Raw genomic sequence first — 25331 nt, 5'->3', positions numbered from 1 at the left:
TATATTACAGTGTTTATGTGTCATTATTATAGTCAACCATCTTTATTTAACTTCTCTGCCACTACCTTCTGACTAGACCCATTCACTTTACCTTTTTATGTTCAAGGGACTTTATCTGTTTCTACACACTCAAGTTGTTTAATCTCATGTCTGGGGTGGCATGGTTTAATTTGATTCACATGAACAAACTGTTCTGTTGCTGTTTCACCTTCAGTCTTCAAAATTTTACAGACCACAGGAGAGACCTTATCTATAATTCGAAATGGCCCCTGCCAGGCTGCTAGAAATTTGGAATTTTTCTGTTCACCTTTTCTAAAATGAAATTTATACACCTGATCGCCCACACAATATTCCTTTACTGACGTCTTGTTATCATAATATGACTCTGCACTGTCAGCAGCTTTTTCTAATTTTTTTTGTACAAAAGCAAATGCATGTTGTAAATGCTTCCTCAGTTCATCAATGTATTCATGAACTGTGGATGCGCTCACAAGTGTTTGCTCATGTGTCCTGTATAGCAGGTGTTGTTGTAACACAATTTTCCTACCTTTTAAAACTTCATGAGGGCTAATACCTGTAGCTTTGGCAGGAGTTGATCCGATTGCCATCAGAACCAAAGGTAAGCGTAAATCCCAGCTGGAACCTGCTTCTGCCACGAATTTCTTTAAAATGTCCACAACAGACCTATTGCTGCGTTCAATTCCACCTGAAGAAGCCACCCGATATGCGATATGTAGCTTTCTCTTCACACCCAGTATTTGCCATACCTTACTCATTAGAGCACTTGTAAAATTACTTCCTCTGTCTGATACTATTCTTTGTGGCAACCCAAACCTTGAAAACACATGGTTCACCAGCAATGTGGCTGCTGTTTGCGCACTACAATCTGGTGCAGGAATACACTCAATCCACTTCGACATCAAACACACCACACTTAAAATATAACGGTTCCCCCTGCTCGACCTCTTTACAGGTCCTACATAGTCTATTTGCAAATCTGACCATGGAAGAGTTAGGCCTCTTTTCATTAATGGAGCCCTATGCATTGGTGAAGCAGGTTTAAATTGGGCACATACTAGACATCCTCTAGTATATAATTCTACATCTTGGGACATTCAATAGGTAGCAATTCTCCCATCACAGACCCAATTTTAGCAGGTGATCTGCCTTATCATTTCCCTCCTTATCCTCTCCTGGAGTTTTTAAATGCCCATGAATTTTCCTCCAGTATATTGTTAAATCATTTTCTGACACCAATTTGTCTATGGCTTGTATCATTTTTCCATGTTTAAGTGGCTTTTTGTTGTATGTAATCATGCCTCTCGCTTTCCAGCCAGGTAAATATTCCACAAAGCTAATTTGTGCGTAATCAGAATCAGTCACCAGGACAATTTCACTGAATGTATTATCAACTGCAGTAGCAATTGCTTTATAAATGATTACACAAATTGGGATTTACATCAGTTTCATTTCAAAAATCATACATGACCAGTTTTGCGAGGCAGTCTTTTCTAGAATAAACATAAGAGAAGCAATTGCAAAATACATGGCATTTCATTAGATTCTTTGCAACAATAAAAAGAACAGTGCATCAGTTGACTTGCATTTCTGAATGGCAACATTAGAATGCAGCTATCGGTACGCTGCCTGACTGAAATAGCTTTCATTCACACACCACATTCTCGCTTTGTGTAAGATAATTACCAGCAAAATTGTAGCAGTTCAGCACGCGAACTCTCTGGACAGGTCACTTTCTTTAAATGGCTCGGGGCTTCCTTTTAGAGCACCCGGCGAGGACATGCAGTTCCAATCTGCACTCTTTGGTCCTCAAGCCGGTGCCAATTGACTGGAATCTCCAGCCTATGAGGGTCAGCAGTACACTGGAACGACGCCCCTCAATCAGGCAGCCCTACAGCAACTCCCACCAAGTCCTCACCGAAGCTGTGCAAAATGTCCACTGCCTTTCTTCCTCCCCGAGATGCACCAAGAGACCTCTGTTACAGCCCATAATGTGACGTGCATCCAATAAAAATCTATCATGTCATACCCTCCTTCTTCAAACAATAGCTCACTTTTTCAGTAAGAAACTGTATCCACTAATTTCCTGCTTATTCGAGTTTTGTTTCCTTAGCAAGGACCGTGAAAAGCACAGAGAAAGAGAAAGGAAAAAAAAACATTTGGAATGTCTGTTTAAAATGAGTTTCAGCCTGCCTCATTTTGCACTTGGAGAACACATTATGATATTAATAAGTTAGAATCATGTTAATACTGTTAATTATATTAGTTCATTAATCCGCTAATGTGTCTCCTGCAACAGAGGCATTTCAGTTGAGAGAAAAAAATGGTGCGTTTTTAAATGTGAAAAAAAATTGTGTTTTTGACGGAGTAGCCTGTCTTCATTTACATATCCATATGTTACACCGGTAACACATGGCTTGCTGTACCGCATTATAGCAATACATTGATCCCATGCAGTGGTGCTGCACTCCAAAAACACGCTATATATTGATCCCATGTAGTGGCGCTGCACACCAAAAACACGCTATACATTGATCCCATGCAGTGGCGCTGCACTCCAAAAACATGCTAAATAATCCTACAGGATTGCTGGCTGCCTCTGTGGTATGACTGGGTGCACTGGTGGGGCTTGCTGGGCTGTCTCGCCATCCTTCTCCTCCTGCGACTCCTCTGTGCTGCCTGTTGTTGTTGGTGCTGCAATGCTATCATGTCCTCCCGCCCATGTAATGCTGCAAGTATTGCAACCATCTCAGTGTGGGAAGGGGTGTGGTGTGCTCCTTTTGTGCTGCCCCAGTCTCCATTGCCTCCAACTGTGCCGTTGTGGCCACCTGTGGCAGGTGGGAACACTACTCAGGTCTCTTAACGTGTGGTTTGCGATGCCGGTATTTCCGCCTTGCCGGTATGGGCTTTTTCGGCCATTACCATGCCGCTATTTGCATGCCGGTGGTAACTGGAGGGATAGCCCGACTATGGCAGAACAAAGGGCTAAATATACTAGATCAACAGTGGGGGGCTGTTCTGTCGTATAACATTTTTAGGGCCTATTATTTGACTTAAGTAGGCCTGGGTTATTTTTATTATGTCAGGAAAGATACACAAACACTATAAATGTGAGAATGTACCAAAGGGAGTTTCAGACACACATAGATAGCAATTTATTTGCTATTTGCATGCCTGCATGCCTTGTAATAGCGAGCTATTAGCACCATGTCGCTATTTCCGAGCTGAAGGGTCGCGCGCCCACGGACTGGCCGCTATTAGTGGCACTGTTCTTAGCAGTGCCGCTAATAGCAGGCACTCAGGGTCGTGATTAGCTAGGGAATTTAGCGATACCGGTAAACTGTTACCGGTACCGCTATTCCCTTACCGCCTACCATGTAATGAGGCCCATAGTTTTGGAGAGGAACTAGAATTTGGAACAATTAAAGGTTAGTAAACAAATGTTTTTTATATTGTTTTTCCCCAATAGATTGAGTGGTTTCAAGAAGCGGAACGAGACCTGGAGTTTGTTATTTTCTCCTATTTTCCCCCTTTCCCTCGGGAATGCTAACAGCTACACTGTTAGTAATCAGTAGAGAGGTCAGCATTCATAGGGGACTGTGGCGGTTCAGCAGCTTCCGTGGAAAAAAGCGTGACAGTTGCTTTCCGAGTAACAAAATGCAAACGCAATAAGAGCTAAATGCTTGAGACAGCGTTCATATCTTGAACTACCTGATGGCTGATTATTACCTTCCATCATAGTAAAACGGGGACCTTGAACCCTAGCCCCCGCCCGGACCTAATGCACTCTTATTGCGCGCCTAATCCTACCTTTTCAGAAGGGAAATGTCCACACACATTTCAGTCTAAAATCTTTATTCATCATCTACACACTTGTTAAAATACACTCATCAACTCACAAAAATAAAATCAGAATCTAGAATGCATTTGCGATAGGGGTTATTACATATGGGACCCAGTCAATTACAGCATGCACCGGTCATTTTTAAGATTTTATGCCAAAACCTATCGATTACAGAATTGCTGAGTACTTTAACATCCTATTATCTGGTTATATCACTTGAACTACATCTCAAGACCTCAACAAATATGTTCTGACTCAGATTGGTAATGCCTCTAATCAGTTTAGTAGAGGATTACCCTAGGTGATCTTGATCTACACAACAACCAATGGAATGATATGTTAACACTCTTAACACAACTGTTTTTCGTCCATCACATATGGGTACAGATACAAAAGTCCGGTCCCAACACTTATCTTCGGCCTTCATCAGGACACAAAATTATATTTTTGTTGTCCACTAGTCTGCCCCTTATTGTTGTCTGTTAAAAATACGTGTTTTCAAGAATCTTGTATTGTATAACTTGTATCACGAATGGTAGAATTCATCATGCCATTCTATCTTCTGCATGACAAGAATCCCTATTCAGTTCTCTAAGAATCTCTGCTTTCCAATAGATCTTGAAACTTACAACACTCTGTCTCCTAGAGACAACAATCGGCACGGCGTATTGGTAAACCAATCCACGGAATCACGTGCTCCAAATAAAGCATGAGAATCAGTGAAGCTGTTTTGCACAAAAGCATTGAAATATGTGGTGTTCATTTGAATATTTTGTGGTGATAGGTTCACTATTGGTGTCAGTGATTTTGTGTATTTGCTACTTTTGAGGATTATACAGTCCTTCGAATTTGTATGCCTTTTGGCAGTATGCTTTGCGGTTTTATATTAATTAATAACTGAGACTAATTGTCACAATACATGTATTTTTATTTTTTCAAAAAATGCGTTAATTGCTTGTGAAGATTGTCTTTGGTTTTTATTTGTCCAAAATATCTTGTCTTAAATAATCCAAGGTCCTTGTTTATGTTTAATTTCATGTTTATGCTGACCCGCCGGACACCGGAACAGATTGAATTTTGGATCGTCCACCCCTCACATGTTTTTGTAGTCTATATATATGTAAATATATATATATATATATAGGCATTGTGTTTATGAATAGACAATACCGTGGAAGACATTTTAGGATGCAATCCTGACTGGTGACTACTTCTTGGTTGATGGTGGTGGTGGTGAGGAGTGCAGTGTTGGTGTAGACTCCTCATCTCCTTGTAGTGTGAAGGTGGGTGGGTAAGTACTCAAGGACTGTGTTGGATCCAATATCCTTGAAAATGGGGCTGTGCGCAGCACCAAAGCTGGTGCCTGGTGTCCTCCTGGTGGTGAAGAGGAAATTGATGCACAGGTAGGTTCATTTCTTAAGGCTGGTGATGCAGTCAGATTTGCATCCTGGTTTCCTCCTCTAAATGACGGACCTGCTGCTCGTTTGGGGATTGTGGCAAAACCTGGTCCTCGAACCCCTGTGGCCTGAGAAATTGTCTGTTTTCTTGGCACTGTTGCATAACAGGTGGCTACAGTTACCACCTGCGTTTGTACTAGTGAAGAGGACGGGGCAGAAGTAATCATCTGTTTTCTAACTGGCATTGAAGCATTAGGTGTCGAAAGACCATTGTTTCTTTCAAGGGTTGAGAGGCACGAGGGAACTGGTGTTGAGCAGCAAGTGGTCGGAGTGTGTGTCCGGTTTCTTACCATTTCAGACGAATGTGTGGTAGGACCGAGTAACTGGTTTCTTATAGGCGAACCGTTGGTTTGAGTGAGAGCATGGGTTGTTGTCTGTCTTGAGGAGCTTGCAATGAATGGAAATGCCTGGTTTCTTACTTGTGGGGAGGGAAATGAATTCAGATTGTTTGCCTGGTCTCTGGCTAATCCTGAGTGGCATGTCGATAAATGGAGCACCTGGTTTCTTGGCGGTATAGAAGATCCTGGTGTCGTAATGCACCCTTGGTTTCTTATGGGTGTTGAAAAGCGCACAACTTGACGAGATGCTTGATTTCTTTCTCTTCCTGAGGACCACGTCTCCTGAGTGAATGCCTGGTTTTGTAATGGGGCAGAATAGTATGGGGGTTGAGGTGGGGCCTGGCTACTTATTGTTGTGTAACATGAGTTCCCTGCAAGCTCCTGTTTTTTTTCTACTGAAGAACGAGCAGCTGGGAAAAGGTCCTGATTTCTCCCTGATGTCATGGGATGCATAATTGATGTTACCGCTTGGCTTCTTGCTGGCGTTGTGACACACGTGGCCTGATTGAGCACTCGGTTGCTAACTGGCGTTGAGGACGTAGTCCGAGTGACCACTTGGTTCCTTACTGGTATTGGTAAAAAGGTGTTCGAACTAAGCACCTGCTGCCCCATTGATGTTGAATAGCCTGTTGTTGTATTGAGCACCTCATGTTGTACTGGTGCTTGTGAAAAAGTTGTCGAAGTGAGCAACTGATGTCTTTCAGGTGTCCCAGAGTTTGTAGTTGGAGCAAGTCGCGGTTTCTTCATAGGATTTGCTGAAGATGAGGGCATATTGTGAACCTGCTGTACTCCTGTAGAGAGGCATGTGCTGGGCTTCCGCATCTGGATGCTAACTGGGGTTGAGCCAGAGGCAGGAGTGGGCATCTGGTTTCTTTGTGATGCTAAAGAGAATGGGATTGTCGTGAGCCCTTTGTGTCTATATGGAGATGTGGTCTGAGGGGGCTCTGGGTTTTTTGCTGGTATTGAAAAGCTTTTGGGTCCTTGACGTCCTGGAATTGATGATTGCAAGTACAGTGAAAGTGGGGAGCCATGTGGGACCACTGTACCCTGCAGCCAGGAGCTATTAAGACACTCCGCAGCAGTAGCTCGTTCTTTAGGATCTACTTTAAACATTGGCAGGAGAAAGTTGGAAAACGCTGCAGCATCCACCTCATTCCAGCCATATTGATCTTGAAGAAGGTTTAAAAGGGGCATGGATTCATGTTCTTTTTTGAATTTGAATTCTCCTGCACAAGAAAGAAGAACATTGTCAGTGGAGGTGGTCAATGTGATTGACTCTCGAAAATCACAACTTACAATGCAGTTGTCTAATTTATCCCAGTATCGTTAATGAGAAATTAGTAAATGAAAGAACTAGGTCACACCCAGAATACTGTTAGAAGATTGCAAATTATTGTTTTTTATTCCTTGCAAATCCCGATAAACACTACAGATCAGTCGAGATCAGAGTCTACAGGCACAATTGAAACTTTATGATCTTCAGGATTAACAATCAAAGGCGCTTGCTATATTTTTGACTGTGAAAGCTTTGTGCCCAAGTTGTTTCTCATTTGGTACAGATCTACCCAGCAGGTTTTGCACTATGGCTGTTCAAAAAGACAATTTGTTATGAATGGGACTTAGGCCAAAAACAGCATAATATCATCTTTTAAGACAGGGAGCCTGTGGCAAACCTGTTTTTTGGGAAAATATCATCCAAATGTATCCAGGGAGTCAAAATGTTTTAGCAATTCTGTTTTGGGAAACGTCTACACACACAGGCATCACTATGTGTTCCCTTTGTAACATGCTTGACTCTTAACTCTTGACTGTAACACGTGGGACTCTTATGAATCAACTAACTTCAAAAAAACCAATGGACTATGCAGATAAAGTCAAGAAATGACACTGCTGGTGTTGACTAAATTTTGCTAGCATTCTGGTGGTAATGGGCCTCTTTTAAAGCTACATATTGGAAGGCATTGTATCTCTTAGATTTGTAAGTGCCTTCAGGATCTTAAGACAAAACTAATTTGGGGCGCAGTGCAATCTTCATGAAATTCAATATTAATCGGAACACAGCTGATGAATGCTGGGTCTTAGGACACTTAGGTGCCCTAGCTTCCTCGTCCATACACTTTCCCCTAATACTGATGGCCTTAGACTTTCACTTGGGTTATCGATTTGTATGTGTCTGTGTATGTGTCGGGGTCCCTGGGCAAATCACAATACTGGGCTATTAATGGATACATCCTACCAACATTATATTATCAGTGTTTCAGGAAAATATTCATGGCTTCTTGGAAAACCTTTATGATTGGGTATTGCAACTGGAGGCCATGTCAAAGGTGAATACATTTCGTCCATAACAAACTAAGCAAAAGCTGAACAGCAACTTACATTTTTATGAAATGGGAAAGTGGATGGATGGATGGAGAGATCAATGTAGGAATTATTGCATTGATGGATTGAGAATGAATTGGTCTTTCACAACAGACAATCTACAAGGGCATATGGTTGGGTGGATGAGTTTCATTGCTTGACATAGTCATTATACAACAGCCGATGCATAACTAGATCATGGCTGGAAAGGAGCTAACTAAGGGTCTACAGCTTTCCGCGCTCCATGTTTTGGACTACAACTCTCATCTACCCTAGACAGCACACTCAATGGGGAGGAATCATGGGAATTGCAGTCCAAAACATCTGGAGAGCCCCAGGTTTCAGCCCATTGGGATAGACACAGTAGAAAGGGGCAGCACAAGACATACATTAAACACACCTTAGTAATAACTTTATTTACAGAGTTAATTTCAGGTATAAGATATTCAATCCACTGCTTGCAGTGGTCGTGCTTCATGGGGGGAGGGTGATATAGTTTAGTTTATTCATTTGTAATGCGCACCAGACCCGAGGGTATGAGGTATGATTATAGCACTTTAAATCTGACTCCTGGAGAGAAGGTGGTTGTTAAGGATGAACTGAAGTCCAGTCCTGTTGGAAGGTCATTACTTTCACCTGGTAGGTATTTCAGTCATGGTGCGCTAGCAGGGTGAAGTAGTGACAGTGGGACAACAGGGTACAGGTAGGCTGAGGTGAACCTAGCAGTGTAGGGTCGAAGGAGGGAGCAGCAGGAGATATATTCAGGAGGTGCTAGACACCTAGCTCATTGGTGAATTTAAGATGTTTAAATTGGGTGAGATTTTGCCTGGATACCCTCTAGGTGTGAACGTGGTGTAAAGAGGGGGTGAGTATCATGGGAGCTTGCACTGCACGAGGGTAGCAAAGGGCAATATTTTGTTGAGAAGTTTTAGAAGCAAATGAGGAGAATGGGTTTCCCATGAAGCTTCCGGAATCTGGTACTGAGTGTTATTGCAGAGTGTAAGGAGTGATGGGGGCTAATTTTACATGGGTTGTGGGTGTTATGCATGGCAGACATAGCGCTTGAGGGGATGGCGTGTTCAAGTTTTAAAACATTGTCAAAGACGGCACCTGGATTATGGGCCTCTGATAGTGGTAAAGAGGTCAGTGGGAAAAGATACAGGAGAGGGAAGAAAGGTTGTGGCATTGCAGCCTGGTAGAAAGATCACTTTGGATTAGAGGAGTTGAGAATCAGGAAATACAGTGACACTCATAGATGGATAGCAGAGCTAGCCATGTGATAGGACATCATGGGATGAAGGAGGAGAATTAGAGGAAGACTTGAGCATCATCTGCAAATATATGATATGAGAAGCCAAAGGAAGAGAGGTATGTTTGCAGAGGCAGGGGATGCTGAATGGGGAATAGGAGAGGAGCAAGAACAGGACCTTGCAGAAACCATTCCAGAAGAAGGTGAAACAGGTGCCAGATGATGGAGTGACAGCCAAGAAGCAGTACTTTCAAGAGAGGATGGGACCACAAAAGCGAAGAGGTGAGAGAGTCTGAAGGAGGTTGGTTTGATGAACAGTGAATTCTTTATAAGGTAGGGGTTTCTGATGTGAAGGTTGCACTATCTCTCCTAAAGATAGAATAATATTAAGCAGGGAGAAAGCAAGGGGATCATTAGAGAGTAGCAATACTCCCTGCCTCTCTCTGCTTTGAGCCGGACAGCCTTAAATTCTGGAAACTCCTTAAAAGTAACCTTTTCTCCTATTCTTTCTCTCTCCCTCTACCCTGTTAACCTCCCCTTGCTCCTGCTCCATCTGATGACTGACTGCCTGGTTGTCCTCTGAGTCTTACAGGACACCAGCCCCCCCTGACCAATCCACCTGCACTTGCCGCCTGGCCCTACTTGCACTGCCTCCTGCCTAACCTTGCACTACAGAGCTATGACTGCCCCTGGGACTCCCAGCACTTAACTATGGGCCCTGCTGCTCTGGGTGCACTTCTCCCTGTACACTCTCCCTTGCGCTTCTTGTGTTTGCGCTTGCACAATCTCAATGACACATGGCCTCGTAAGATCGTTGTCTTGTCCTCCCTCTGTTCCCCCTCTCTTTCCTTGTTCTGCCTTGAAACTCTTTTGTATAGGTTCATAATAACAAATCAATCAATCAATAATATTACCTCTTTGAGAGAAGAAATCTCTTGAATATCGTCCGGCGCGTGCAACGTACCGTGGGATGCTGCCAAACAATGCTCTAATTTGTGCAATGTGATCTGAAATAAGAAGAGCAGAAAGACAATAATTGGGAGATACACTCGTATATGACTAGAGAAAAAGACAAAATAACTTGGACTCTCTAGCTGCTCAATGTCTATGATAGTCAACATACCGATTTACGTTCTTGAAATTTCGTAGTAGCCCTTTACATGTAGCGTGCAGGGTTGCTTGTGTACTTCAAACAGAGACCACAGAAAGTGTTGTGCTGAGCACTGAGATGCATGAAGGAAGCCAAGGGGCATGCTCAAGCTTAGCCCTACCTCCTTCCTGCATCAATTGACTCCCCTGGGACTGGGGACTGAAGAAGCATAGTCACTACAGTGAGATATGTGTACTTTTTTTCAAAGTCCTTCTCACCCGCTTCTCTTACCATAAGGGACAAATTAGAAGAGTCGTAGTTTGCTGAGTGAGAGAAAGTTAACCATAATGCACTAGAGTGTGCTGATTAAATGTGGCATATGCTCTTAGAGTAGTTTCAAGATTTTTTATTTAAGTAATATTTGACCACTTTGGTCTAAAGACATATTTCCATTCTCAAAAGAAGAAACAGGTGAAGACTTCATGTTTAGCGTCTCTGATAGCTGATCACACAATCAGGGTTTCAAAATGGAGATGAGCACATCACTACATCATATACTTATGTGGATGATTAGATTTCACATCCAGATTCCTATTGGCTGGCTCGTTTCAGGAGGATAGCTCAATGGCAACGTGCTCGCCTTGGAAGCAAGACGACACAGAGCAATACAGGATCGATCCCCGGGTCCGCGCTTAGAAACCTCTGGGTATTAAGCATGTTATAAATAACATATCATATCATAATTGTTGGTACAACTTTCAGATCCCATCAGGAAACACGATAGTAGATCTTTGTTGCACTCTTCAGGTATTACAGAATATTTCTAAGCACCTTTATCAGTGTCTGTTATGGAGGAACGTTGAGACCCATCCAACACACTGTTCTTGTCATAAAGGTATCAAATTCTATATTTGCGGAAGGTAGCTGTTACTGATCATCCATGCCTGCATGCTGTCTTGATCAGCCAATTTCCAACTGGATCAGGAATTATCCTGTCTGGCAATATTGTATTCTTGTGTTACAATAAGATCCACTAAGAGTGGAGTAATGAGAGAAGTATCTTACGCTTTCATAATGGAATTTAACATTGATGTATAGTTTTCTTAAATCCACTCACAATCCTGGTTTAGATTGTCAAGTCATGAATTGGCTCTAAAATGGAACCTCAGAAAAACTGAGATGTGATCTAGGCAACAGAGCATGTGCAGGAGTGTGGTACATATTAGGACATGAAAAGCAACAAACCTTTGATGCCAAAGGAATAGGATTATTTGGAAGTGAACTAGCGGGATCTATGTGAAAATATAAAAAAAACACTGCAAATCCGAAAATACTAATTTTATTTTCTTGTACCCCACCCCCTATATGCCCCCCATTCATTATCAAATTAACTCACCCCCCACAGTGAAATGGCTTTAATGCTTCAACCTTTTCAGATTCGTAGTGATGGTCTGCCATATTTTAGAGTAATACCAACTAGAGACTTATGACTTAATTAAGGGGAAGTGAACTAGTTATTTATTTTAGGTCTAAAAATCATTCCTAGTCTGATATATGAAGTAAGTATAGTAACTGTGATATAGGAAAGATTTTAGATTATTTGTTGCAATCTCTGCAGTGGAGGGCACACCAGATAATCCGATTGACCCTGCAAGGAAGATACAAATATATTGGGGTTAAAAATCAATGTCAGACTGAGCTGGAGACTACTGTAGGGTCAAGGAGATGAGTCATCAATTCTTCTGAAGAAAGTTAAAATTGGCTTGGAACACTGCAAAACACAACTAAAATATCGACTTCATGCATGGTTTTTTCCAATATTTTTCTATGTAGGTATACTTTCATTTGAATCCCTTTTTAAGCCTGTTAGATACCAAATGTAGTAAGCCATAACTCTCGGCAGGACCATTTTTAGCATGTGTGGCAGGTGCCATTGGTTTTTGAAAATATTGGACTGTAGCGCAACTCTCTGAGTAGGTGAACAGGCTCTTGTGTTGATCTTGGCTTCCTTTTCAGATTTCAGTGCTCGGTCAGAGTTTCTAGTTTTGGTGCCAAGGATGCTGACGTCTCACACAGTATAGGGAAGGAGCATGATACAAGGGCATGATAGAACTCTCATCTCTGACCTTTGAACAGAACCCAGCCCCACAGAGCTTCACAATACAAAGGACACCATGCACTATCAGATACCCTCTTCGCATCTGGCTGAATCTGCAATGGTAGCTCATCTTCTATGCAAACTCCAATAGCATCTTTTTGGAATTTCAACAAAAACCGCAAATCAATATTTTTGCCATCTCACCATCACCTAAACAGTCTTAATTATATGAAAGTTCTCTGCATCCCTAATAGCCCCAGTCTGGCTACCCACGCAGCATTTCTGATTGTGTGATACCGTGACATTTGACCTTTTCACTGGCTGCATCTTATCAGACTACTGACTTCAGCCCATGTTATTGAATCTTCCTTCATTCAAAACAATACTCCAGCCAAACTATCCATAGAAATGTCTCCTTATATTTCCAACAATTGTTCCAGGGACTGGGAATCAGCACCTAACCCTCTTTAACCCTCACATTAATTTATTTATTTATTGGGCATTTCAATGGCGCCTATTTATACACAAGTGTTGTAAAACATAAAAACCTCCACTGAAGGCACAGTCCCGAAGTATTTGCTTTCACTTTGCAAAAGGAAAAATGTCTTGTAGTGCTCGTTTCCCCATCATGCTTATTTTCCATTAAATTATTCATTAATGCTGAATATCTCTGCCAATGTCTGGGGTCACAGAACACTTAACACTAGGTGGAGAACTCGTTTTGGAATAATTAAGAAGCATTTGCTTATCTGGCTTTCCGTTTATTTTATTAGTATCAATTTTAGGCCAGTAATGAAAGAACAAAAACCTTGGCAAGTCCAACGTTTTACGGGTGTCACCTGTAAAATGCAGCTTGAAATGACTCAATGAAACTTATGTCATGATTAAACGATAGCAAAAAGCATGCACTGTATAAATGACAACAGCTGTTACAGAACTTAGCACAAAGAAGGCATTCACTGCAAACAAAGAAAGGGAAGAAAAAGACACACAATTTTGTCACTCCTCAGATATCTGAGTCTCTTTGCATGAAATCGACAGCAGAGGCACACATGAATTGTTCATCTGTCACCAAATCACATTGACATGCACATACAACAAGAGGAGAAAAAAAATAGATCACCAAGACAATTCATATACATTTCCAACTCTCCTATTATTACCAATATTATTAACCCCATCAGGTGTCACTAAAGCAAGTTTTAGTGTGAGCTAAAACATAAAATAACAGAAAAATATAGGCATAGTTGTTTCAAATGCAAAATAAGACAATAGACCTTATTATGAAGTTGGCGGTAACCTGCTGGTGCTACCGGGATATCATAGGCAGCGGCAGAATGGATATTTCCCATTCCCATGGGGTCTGATAGGATGGGAAGGGGAAATCTGAAGCACTGATAACGTTAGTAACTGTGCTGGTGCTTCAGGGAAAAGCATGCCGATAGGGGCCTACCAGAAAACTTAGTTTGGTGGTCCGAAAAGGGTGCTGGTACGTTGCTACCGGCATCTGTATTTCCAGACAGCCAAACTTGTAATGAGGCCCATTTACATTAAGGCAGAAGTGTTAATCCAGAGTCTCAGAATGCATTTTACTGCGACCCAAGGCTATCTATAACACTCCACATTCTTCTGTGGCCCCTCTTTGGAGAAAACGTTTCAGCGACATGGTGTGTCGATTGATTTTCCAAACTTTTCTATCCTTCAACTACTATATCACCATGCACGAAATGTATCTCATGCAGTGGGGAAAACTCAGAAGAAACTGCAATTTATTATTGTCTGCCAGATTCCAGAAAATGTCATGTGCAACATCGAATTTTACAGAGGCCATTAGTCTCAAGGCTAGGATGGGCACGCACTAGGGGAGTTTCAAGGCTCCATCAAAGGCCTACACTAAAGGACTATTTCACCAGACAGAACACAGCCTGAAACATCCAGCATTAATAAATAGTAATGAATATCTCATAAAGGCAAACCTTAAATACAAGATTGCTGTCAGAGGAGCTTACCAATTTCTTGATCCAAATTCTCACTAGGTTTGAGTTGAAACAAACAACGACCTGTAGCCAATTCAAATGCCTGAAACCAAAGAAAGCAGATCCTAAATTAAATATAATAGGGTGAGCTTCAGGTGAAATTCATACATTTGGTATTTTCCTCTATGATTCTCCTTTCACAGATTCCTCATCTTAGATGTTTGGTCGTAGCATCAGCTTTCTGTGTCAAAAAATGTGTTCCCCAGGAAGGGTGCACAGTTCAACTACTGTCGGGTGTCATTGACTCCTAAACTGAAGTCACCCTTTGTATATGGGAAGCGCACTGTGCCCTGTGACCTCAGTCCTGCCCCTTTGGCCACAGGGCTCTGAAAATGAGGAAATATAGGCTAGATTGATGCCTCCCAACAGGGGAAGGAAGTGGAATCTGTGGAAGGAAAATCTCATCAAAAATAACATTGCTGAAGGTGAGAATGTGTTATTCGTTTGGATTGCATCCATCGACAAATTATTAGAAACAGTTTTAAAAAAAGGAGACAGGAGCATGAGGCTTCTCAACAAAACTGGGTGGTTTTCTAACGCAGCTCTTCCAAAATGGGCATCTTGGCCAACAAATAATCTAATCAGTAATGATTGGAAAAAGTGTGCAAGGAAGCCCCTCTTGCTGCCTTACAGATATCTGAAATGCAGATGTAGCAACTATACGTATCATGGAATGAGCCTTGAGAGCTTCGGACACCACTTCTTTAGCCAACTTGGAGCATTCAGGAAACCATAACACAATCCATCTGTACAGTGTTTGAGCACCAGTAAAGGATGCAAAATTCTGGTCATCTTTTCTTAACTAACTTGTTCAAGAAAACAGCAATGCAGGGCTGTCTCAGGGCCCAAACAATTACATTTTCTCCTCCACCTTGATAGAGTGAGCAGGAAAGAAAACTGGGAGGTGAATCATGTGAGAGAAGTGTAATTCAAAAGCTACATATGGGAAAAAGACAAGAGTGTAACTCATAAGAAAATGTTATCTTCATAGAAGACCAAGTATTGGTACTTCAACAACAAAATCCGAAGTTCACTAACTATCCTGACCTAGGCGATCATTTCTGGAAAGACCACCTTCAGTGAAAAGGGGCACAGTGAACATGAGTTCAAGGGCTCGAAGGGTACTGTGATAAGAATTTGAACAGTAGACTCAATTCTTGCTCTGAAACAATAAATTGAGGCAGATAAAACATGTTCGTTAAATCTTACAAGATCTGTGTAACAGTTGGAATGGCAAAATAGGAGCCTGGACAGGCATCGATCTAAATACTGAGATGGCTCCAAAAATCACTTTATTTTGCCAATATGCAGCTCCTACTGGGCTGAGGAAAGCAGGTACTCTAGAACAGAATCAGTAGAACAGCAAATAGGTGTCCAATCCCTTACCAGATGCCAAGAAGAGGATGTCAGTCACCTGCATCAAGTACTTGGTCATGTGTCTCTGGCAGAGAGGAGTACATCGAAGATGTCATCTGACAGGTCCAACCCCTTGCTCCCAACCACCTAGCAGCCAGTCATGGAGACTAGGCTGCTGAGGTGTGGGTGAAGAACTCAACATCCTAAACACAAGGTGATCTACCCTCATTAGAAGCTGCCAAGGGCAGAAGCTGGTTGTGTTGAGAAGTTCCAGAAGTTCCATCAACCTCAATCTGGGGCAATCAGAATCATGGTGCTCCTGTACTTTCACAACCATGTAGGAACCCAGGGAATGATAAGAATTCATGGGAAGCCCTAAGGAGACTGAAATTCCAAATAAGAATCAATGCATCCCCAGTGGCCCTCTTGAATGAAATGATCCTGGAACAGAAAATGTGCATTTGCACTAGAGGTGAAGAGGACTACTTGACCTGTAATACCTCCTGGCACAGCTCCCACTTGTCAAATACTGAGCCATGCCTCCCCATGACATCCTCCACCACACACTCTGCCCCAAAAAGATGGGTTGCCAACAAAGAGAGCTTGTTCTACAAGACCCAGAACTAAATGCAGATAATCCTCCCTGCCCAGAAGGAGTGACCCCAATCCTCCTCATTTGGTAAGGTAGTGTGTGGCCATTGTGGTGCCCACCAGGATGCACGTTCCTTGAATCAAGGGAAGGAAGTGAACTAGGGCATACCTGATCTCCTCAACTTCAAAAGGTTGACGCAGAGCCTTGACTCTGCTATAAATAAAGGTCTCATCACCATCAGATCCTGAAGATGATCCCCCACCAAGCCTGTCAAGGATACATCTATTATCACTGTCATCTGAGACAAGACTGCCATAAAGGCTCTCCCATCAGCAAGTTATCCCAGTGGACCCACCACAGGAGATCCTGCGATAATCCTATTGAGACCTTCAGCAGCAGAACTGTCGTGCTACCTGAAAATGGGGACCATTGACAGTGCAACCACATTCTAAACCAATCCTCTTGAACTGGGATTGGAAGGATTCCATGAGGCCCAGGAGGCATGTAAACACTGATTCTGTTAAGTGAGGGATTGTCTGAAACATGCTGACCATTTGTTAGATAGTTCTGACCCTTTCTGACCATATCCATGGTGGAAAATCTTTTTCCAAGTAAGCCCCGGACGAACTTGATAAAGTGTATCCCAAGATGCTGGATGATGTCACCTGTGACTTCTTTAAAATGAAGAAGCCTAAAGGGTGCAGGAGGTGGAAGGAATTCCAAACATGGGTTGAGGCAAGTCATGAAGTGCGTTGTTTAAATGAATCAATCACCCAGGTAGGGAAAACATGCACTCTCTGCTTCCTGAAATGTGCTGTCACCACTATCATCAACTTGGTGAAAATCATTGGAGACAAATTTGGGCCAAAGGGGATTATTCAAAACTGATGATGAGGTATCTCCATCACAAACCTCTACAATTTCCAAAAAAGCATCCGGGAGATCCACAGACAGCAACCTGTCCCGAAGCTATATATCCTAAAGGAATCTGGGTGAGGTTGGCCATGCCTGTCCTGCCTGAGAATCTTGTTCAGGTGTCTCAAATCCAAAATGGGTCAAATTCACCAGTCTTTCTTTGGTGCTTGAAAGTTGCAAGAGTAAAAATGCCTGCCACTCTCTGATGCAGGGAAGAGCTTTACGGCTGGCCTATGGGGCAAAAATGGGAATGGGAAGGGCCACGGTGGCATGGGGAATTACCGCCCCACCAACCTCGGAATGGGGTGGTAATTAGTCGGAGTCCTAATGAGGCCCAATGAGCCTCATTATGAGTGTGCCGGTCTGGAAACCACAGTGGCAGTAAGTCTACCCGCACCGTTATTTCCGGACCAGCACACTACGACTCTGCGGGTGGGTGCCATCCCGCCCACCAGGGTCAGACCTTGCGGGCAGAACGGCACCTGCCCGCAGTTTCACAGAAGCACCGGCATCGTTATTAACGGTGCTCGTGCTTCCGTGGTCCCCATTCCCATTGAGTCCTATCGGACTCAAATGGAATGGGGACTAACAGAATTACTGGCACCCGATTTCTCAGCCACCAGTGTTGTAATACCCTGGTGTTACTGGGAAGTCAGGTGCCGGTAATTCATTACGGGTCCGGCGGCTTCCAGTCGGTTTTACCGGCACAGTTACTGCTGGACCCTTAATGATACCCAATGTTTTTGTTTCTCTGAGGCAAAAACAAGAAATGTTCTGAAACAATTCACTGGGTGAATAAAAAAAGAACCAAGATCAGGGGGCATGGTGTGCTACATATAAATCACTGTTGGTGTCACTTGCAAGGCCATGGGTTTGATAGCGCTGAAGTGCGGAAAGTCCCACTCTGCACCCAGCTGGGGAACATTTTCATAAGACAGCTGATCGTGGGAATCAACATCTAGGAGGAGGAATCCATGGGAGGATGCAGTACATTACAAAAACCTTTTGTTTATGGGCACTTACAATTGTATTGTAGACATGTTAGCACTTAAAATCTATTACACTAGACAAACTCTATACAGCAAGAATCCCCAATCTACATGTAGAATGGCATCAAGGAAAGGTTTACTCACAAGGCAAGCAGCGCTCCAAATGTCCGCAGATGTATGATATGCAGCTCGGATGATCACCTCAAAGGAGCGGTAAGGCATTGTCTGAATGAGATCCGAGTATTGATGTTTCTAGGAAAGACGTAGAGGGGATTTTAGTCCCGTACCCTGTCTGGGTGGCAAATAGTGGTTTATAAAAAAAAAGAACTGTCCCAGAAAGTGAAGTGCTTCAAAACATAATCACACACTATCATGGCTTAGTCCTCAGGGTTTATAACTTAATTTTCTCTGAACAAAATACATCATTTCATAATGAGCAAGAGTTGTATATTCATAGGAGATAGATATAGTGAGGGCAGCACTCAAAATATATGGATACAATTAAATCGGCATCCCATCCAAGTAGAAGAAGGGGCCATGTTGGAAAACTCTTTCCTCAACTTGAAACATGAGTAATCTACAAAGGACAAACCCTTGCTACATCTGGGTGGTGTGTACCACCCATAGGTGGTTCCTTACATGCTTAGCTACATTGGGAAAATAGTTCAGGAAGTTATTAGCATTCTTCTAGGCTGTCATCATAGTCACCCTTATCTCTATTTAGCCTGAGGCCCTTTACTTTTAGCACTTGGAAACACAGGTCATTATATTGAGTAACCTGATGAAAAAACAACAGGATATATATTGACAGCATTAATAAAATGGACACAAAAAAAAACAATCACTGTAACCATGCTTGTTTGAAAACACAGAGTGAAACAGAAGAGGCAGTCCCATCAAAGTAGTATGATCAACAATCCCCTATAAACACATTGGGCATCATTACAAGTTTGCCGGTCTGGAAGCAACGCTACTGGTAAGCTTGCCGGTACCATTGTTTCCAGACCGGCAAACTACGAGGTCTGCGAGCGGGTGCCTTTCGGCCTGGCGGAACAGCACCCGCTCGCAGACCATGTGGGATGCACCGGCACCATTCACGAATGGTGCCGGTGCATCCGATCTCCCCATTCCCATTGAGTCCAATGGGACTCAAATGGGAATAGGGAGTAATATTTTCCGGCGCCCGGTAATGGGCAATTAGCGGGTCCGGAGGGGCTATAATTCCCTGGTAATTGCCCGTTCTCTGGCACTGGAAAATTCATGGCTCTGACAGCAGCCGTGCTGGTATTTTCCGGCACGGCTACCGCCAGAGTCATAATGAGCCCTATTTTCTTTAATTTATTATTGTTGCCAAAGGGATCAGGGGTGAGTCATAATGAGCCCTATTTTCTTTAATGTATTATTGTTGCCAAAGGGATCAGGGGTAACAGTATCAACTCTGAGGCGGTTAAAAACAGTATAACAATCCGACTACTCTAGCACCAAACTAGTTCCTTATTTTCCATGTTAACCATGGATGCCCTTACCTCACCAGCTTACTTCAAAGCCACCTCCAAGGTGGTGCAAACAACCACTCACAGTCTCTGGGATTTGATAATGTCTCAAACACCTCTTTCTTTAATTCAACTTTCTTGGCTGGCACAGTGGTTGCCAGGCTCTCCTATTGGTCGTATAGAACACTCAGTTACCAGGCACCACAATTCAGCCCTCTTGGGTAGCACGATGGAGGTGGGCAACGGATACAGCATGCAGAGTTGCAGCCCAGCCTAATTCACAGTTTACCATTCGGATTTCCACTCGGCGTAGGTCATACTTGTGGTCACCCCTTCCCTACGTACTTGACTCGAGGCTTACTTTGGCCCTTGATATGGCCGATCTGCACTAGTTTAGGACTACACACTTGGTGCAGGTATCAAGGAGCACACATTCTTCTTCTTTCCAAGGACTACTCCACTGCTCCCCTCTGTAAAGTATTGTACAACATCCTCACTTTGCTCTGTCACACACTGTCCCCACTGGCTCCTTTCCTGCCTTCCCAGCTGTCTCAAGGTTTTTGCTCTCTCTACTCAAGTGTCTCATGCTCTGCTTCTGCCTTCTCCTCTAATTCTGGCAGGAGATAGTTTCCTCCCACCCCATTTCTCTCTCATGCACAGGGAAAGAAATGCATGCATTTTGACTTTGCCATGCATATGTCTGAGATATTGTCTGACTAATCACATGTGAAATAGGTATGACTTCCCATGCAATGGGGGACGTAGAAGAGAGGTATTAGTTACCCAGAACCTCACGGTTTTATTTAGGTACTTACCACCATGCAAGAATTGCCAAGGTCTGCGATTTTTACTTTTATTCTCCATGCGTTTCTGGGCTCTAGGAGGTTTACAATGTAGTTGTCCTGGTTTGGTGGTCCTGGGGAGGGAAAACACACATAGGTTGACTTAGAAGAATTTCTCCAGGGATAAGCTGGCATCCTGTGGTAGCTGACACCATGCCATTCCCTTAGCATTGCAACACTGTTTCAATCAGGCAGCAATGCAGCTGCCATCTGCCATTTCAGTGAGCAGAGAAACATCTGGATGATATTGATAATTATGTGCATAAATGAGGAGCAACTAGATGCTCTAGTGCCAGGGCCCAGTGTTCCATCTCTAGTGCTTTAGAAACTTTAGATGAAGAGCTTTGTCATCGAATTAAGGGGATCAGGCTCTTCTTCATTGTCAAACATGGTCCAGAAATATATATATATATATATATATATATATATATATATATATATATATATATATATATATATATATATATATATATATATACCAGTGTACAGGCCCATGTACATGAGCCAAAGTGCAAGTTTTCATTGACACAGTAGGACCACTATATATCCTAGGACAACAGCTACCTCTAGTGGTGACAACAGGTGAATCTATGCAAATTGGACCATTCTGTATCCTTTCCGAAGGCAACAGACTCCTCTCACGATGACAACAGGTGATGCTACTACATCAGACAAACATATCTGGCCTTTTATTATATTGTTAGATGTAGAATGTTCATCCAAAGGAAAACGAGTCAATACCTTGGACCATCTTCCCATCAAAGTTCCCATCTTCTCATTTTAGATGCACTGCATTACAAGTGAAACACATCAATTACACAAGTGAATTTCCATTTTGCCCATTGAACACCTGTGTTCTGAGTCACTATGAGTTTGGCAGTAATGGTAATTCCACCATTACTTCCAAGATACTGCCGAAAGGACCATCCACTGGATTAATGGTTCTGAGATGAAGTCCTGGCAGAATTTTGCCAGTCTCTGCCTATTTTTACCTCTACCTCATAGGTCACTGCTGTCCCTTCTTAATGTCTTAATGTGGTGTGTGTGTGTGTGTGTGTATCACATGCAATGCAGGTGAATGAGTCAAATAGCACTAGTTTGCTTGACTCTTGACATGTCAATAGAATAATAGCCATCAGTATTCCAGTGCTACATCCACATCCTTTTCTCCCTACCTTCTTCAGGCTCATTGTGGACATTGCGGAGTCCGTATTTGCTGCACCCTGAAGTGCTTGGTCGCTCACGCCATCTTCGCTTATTAAGCATTTCTTTTATAGCCAGGATACGCTCCATCCTGTCTTCATCATTCATCATTAATGCTTTATTCATGCTTCTTGTCTTTTTAACACCCTTCAGAGGAATGATAGTGGTAATGATGTTATTTATATGGCGCCCGAAAGCACTGTACTGGATATGTATTTACATACAATTATCACCCAACTGAAGTTGGTACTTATTTTTCAAAGGATGAAAGGATAACTTTCAGATCACACTCAGATTGCAGCAGCGAGCAATCAACCCGCCAAGCTATCTTACCAGCAATGCCAGATGAACTTTGAAAAGTTGGTTTAACATGCTGACAAACACCCAGAATAATTCAAAAGTTCGGAACAACCTTGCCCTTCCTTATTCTGCCTTCAACAGAATTTCCAGTGGAGTCCCATAGAGAAGTTTATGATCAGTAGAGAGCAGATGAAGATGCGTCTTGGAGCTGAGATCAGAGGCTCGGGTATGTCAAGCACATCCCTGGGTCAGGTTGGAAGTTTGGTGAAAACAAGCTTTTAGAGGTGGGTGGTGGTAGGACAGTTGAGAGGATGAGAGGAGGCAGAACACAGAGTGCAGTGGAGGAGTTGGGAAGAAGTGGAGGGGATGGAGATAAGACCTGCGGTGGAGGGGGGCAAGGAGGCAAGGGGAGAAATAAAACCCAAGGAGGAGGGCTATAAATAGATCCTACAGGGAGGTGCTGTAGATAAAAGGAGGATGTGATGGAGGCTAGATCGAAGGAGAAGGAGTTCAACAGCAAATGTTGCAGGAGAAACGTCTGATCCTCAATGGAGTACTATGACGATTTCTGAATAGTTGGGACATCAAGTCAATAACAGGCTATCGGACAGGGGCCAGAAGCTGATACCTCTTGCATAAGTTCAATTGAATCAGTAATTCGTGTGCTTTTTAATGGCTCTGATTTTGAAACAATGGGCCTCATTATGAGTCGGGCGGTAGCCCTGCCGGTAAAAACGGCATGGTTGCTGCCGGAGTCATTTTCTTTCGGGCACCCCACAATGGGACTTATGGGGCATTACGGCCCAGCGGTCCCTCCGGCAGGGTGCCGTAAAAAGAAAATCCTCATTCCCATGGGAATGGGGAGGATGGATGCACCGACACTGTGTGCAACAGTGCCGGTGCATCCGTCAAGATCTGCGAGCGGGTGCCGTTCTGCCCGCCAAGTCATACCTGGTGGGCGGAAAGACATCCGCTCGCAGAACTTGTAGTTTGCCGGTCTGGAAACAATGGTACCAGCAAGCTTACCAGTACCGTTGTTTCCGGACCTGCAATCTCGTAATGAGGCCAAAATAGTTTTCCCAACGTAGACTTGTATTTTCTTTTGTTATTTGCATCGTCAGCATCTGCACCAGGGACACTCATGACATTTTTGCTGGTTGCATTTGAGCAGAAGAAAATATGTTAACTTAGTAGGGCAATAATTAAGATGTTCAAAAGTTAAAAAAGGACTTACAAATGTTTGTTTACCACTAGGTTGTTGGCTTCAAAAGCCATATCCATTGGGTCTAAATAGGCACGAGGTGTTTCTAAGTAGGTGCGGCAAGTACCAATCTATAGATTAGCCAGTTCATTTATGAAAGACAAAAATTAACTTTGGCTTACGTAGACCGGGATAAATCCCTGATCGAAGGCATCAGAGGCAAACTTTAAGCCACTTACGATTGTTTCCCGGCAGTTTGGATGATAGATGTATTGTCTTCATACATCACTAGATTACCCATGGCTATCTCATCAAGCACTATACTGCCATGCTCTCCGATTCCGGGAAATAACATTACTGCCTGCTAACTCAGAAAATGTTGACAAAATTCAAGAGTGATGTCTGAAAGTTTTTGAACTAATCATATTTTCTGGCATTGATCTAGGCAACCCTTCAGATAGGTATGACAAGGGACCACAGTTTGGCATCCTGAGAGACCCAAGCTATACCTCATTTTCAATGACCAATGGGGCTGAGGCATGTCTGGGGTTGCTTTTCGATAAGGGATATGACCTACCGAATTGGGCTGATCCTAGCAGTTTAGGTGTGGCCAGAGGGATAAAGAGGAGGAATGGGGACTGGTGAAGAAATTGCCGTGTCAGGGGGGCACCAAAGAATGTTCTGTGCAGAGAATAGCTCATTAAAAGGTTTGGGATGTGGGGACAAATAGGGATGTGCGAAGAGGGAACAAGAAGATGAAGGGCCCATCATTGAAAGATGGGGAGAGGGACAGACACAGATCTATGTGATTAGTACGACCCACAGAAGTCTAACATCCGGAAATGCTGACTTTTTTCCAACCCCCTTTACAGAGACCCCCTGCAGCTCCCTATAATACTATTATATTACATTCCACCCATATATGTATGTTGCTTAAGGGGGGGTAAAAAAAGAAGTCAGAATTTCGGGAGTTGGAATTCAGAGGCCACATTTTGGTGTATTTCCGACAGACACAGTTGAGTCAAGGGGGGCACCAGAGAGGGTGTCATGGAGGGGAGCAGATGAAACATAGTCAAGGTGGGAAACATCCCATGTGATCTCAATTTATAATTAAAATATCATTTTAAAGGAAAGTGGTATTTAAAGTAACACATGTTCACATTCTCATCATAATGACGAGAAGACCCTTTATCATTTACAGGGACCGACCACCAAATTCATAATTAGGTACTAAGTATGGGCTCAGTCTATCTTTTTGTTTTATTTTCTACACTTACCTTTTGGTAAAAAAGGACGGTACTGACTGAAATAGAAAATGAGACAAAAAAGATTAGGTTGTACACTAAAACACAAATTCAGTGAGACATACATTGTCATGCTAGGTGTATGGGGGTAAGGATACAAACATGCAGTATTGTAAATAAATCCTATTTTTAAAGTGTCACCAAATGATGATTTGGGATTGCATGTGATACTGATTGCAGCCCATGGACTGCTGAGGGACAGAGACGGTCACAAAGTGTTATTCTAAAGGAAAGATTTCCACAGAAGCATGGGAAATGTAGTTATTTTACTCTGTGTAGCATCTTATATGCAAGCATTGCAGATGGTGAGGTATGGAATACAGAATGTGTAGGGAGAATGTGGAATCTGGAAGGTTGAGGTTGAGAGTAATGTTATGAGCGGTTGGAAGGAGGAAATGTAGCAGACCGGTGGGGCATGGATAGGTCTGGAGATATATGTAATAAAACATATTACAACTACAATCAATGTGTTGGAGAAACTTTCAATGGCAATGAGGATGAAAGAATTCAGTAGATACCACAGTCGCCCACCCGAGTAGCCATTTTGCCATACCTCCAATTCACTGCTGAACACAGAGGGTTCATCAGAAAACAAAAGGTAACCAGCACTTATCTTCTGCAACTGTGTGAATGAAAGAAAGGAGC

General features: G+C 42.9%; 1 protein-coding gene across 1 annotated transcript in view; it reads right to left on the bottom strand.

Moving 5' to 3' along the window:
* Positions 1 to 4811: 4811 nt before the first annotated feature.
* Positions 4812 to 25331, bottom strand: part of LOC138520278 (uncharacterized) — an 88092-nt gene continuing 67572 nt past the window's right edge. The window contains exons 8-14 of the mRNA XM_069632730.1: positions 24660 to 24685; positions 21854 to 22028; positions 20652 to 20752; positions 18488 to 18595; positions 14465 to 14534; positions 10182 to 10274; positions 4812 to 6883 (exon numbers count right to left, since the gene is read on the bottom strand). Of these exons, the coding sequence (XP_069488831.1) occupies positions 5070 to 6883; positions 10182 to 10274; positions 14465 to 14534; positions 18488 to 18595; positions 20652 to 20752; positions 21854 to 22028; positions 24660 to 24685 (2387 nt within the window). The 3' untranslated portion in view covers positions 4812 to 5069. The remainder of the gene's footprint in view (positions 6884 to 10181; positions 10275 to 14464; positions 14535 to 18487; positions 18596 to 20651; positions 20753 to 21853; positions 22029 to 24659; positions 24686 to 25331) is intronic.

This window comes from Ambystoma mexicanum, chromosome 13, assembly GCF_040938575.1.
Source record: "Ambystoma mexicanum isolate Mex_15411 chromosome 13, UKY_AmexF1_1, whole genome shotgun sequence".
Taxonomy (NCBI): domain Eukaryota; kingdom Metazoa; phylum Chordata; class Amphibia; order Caudata; family Ambystomatidae; genus Ambystoma; species Ambystoma mexicanum.
This window is presented reverse-complemented; position numbering and strand designations above follow the sequence as displayed.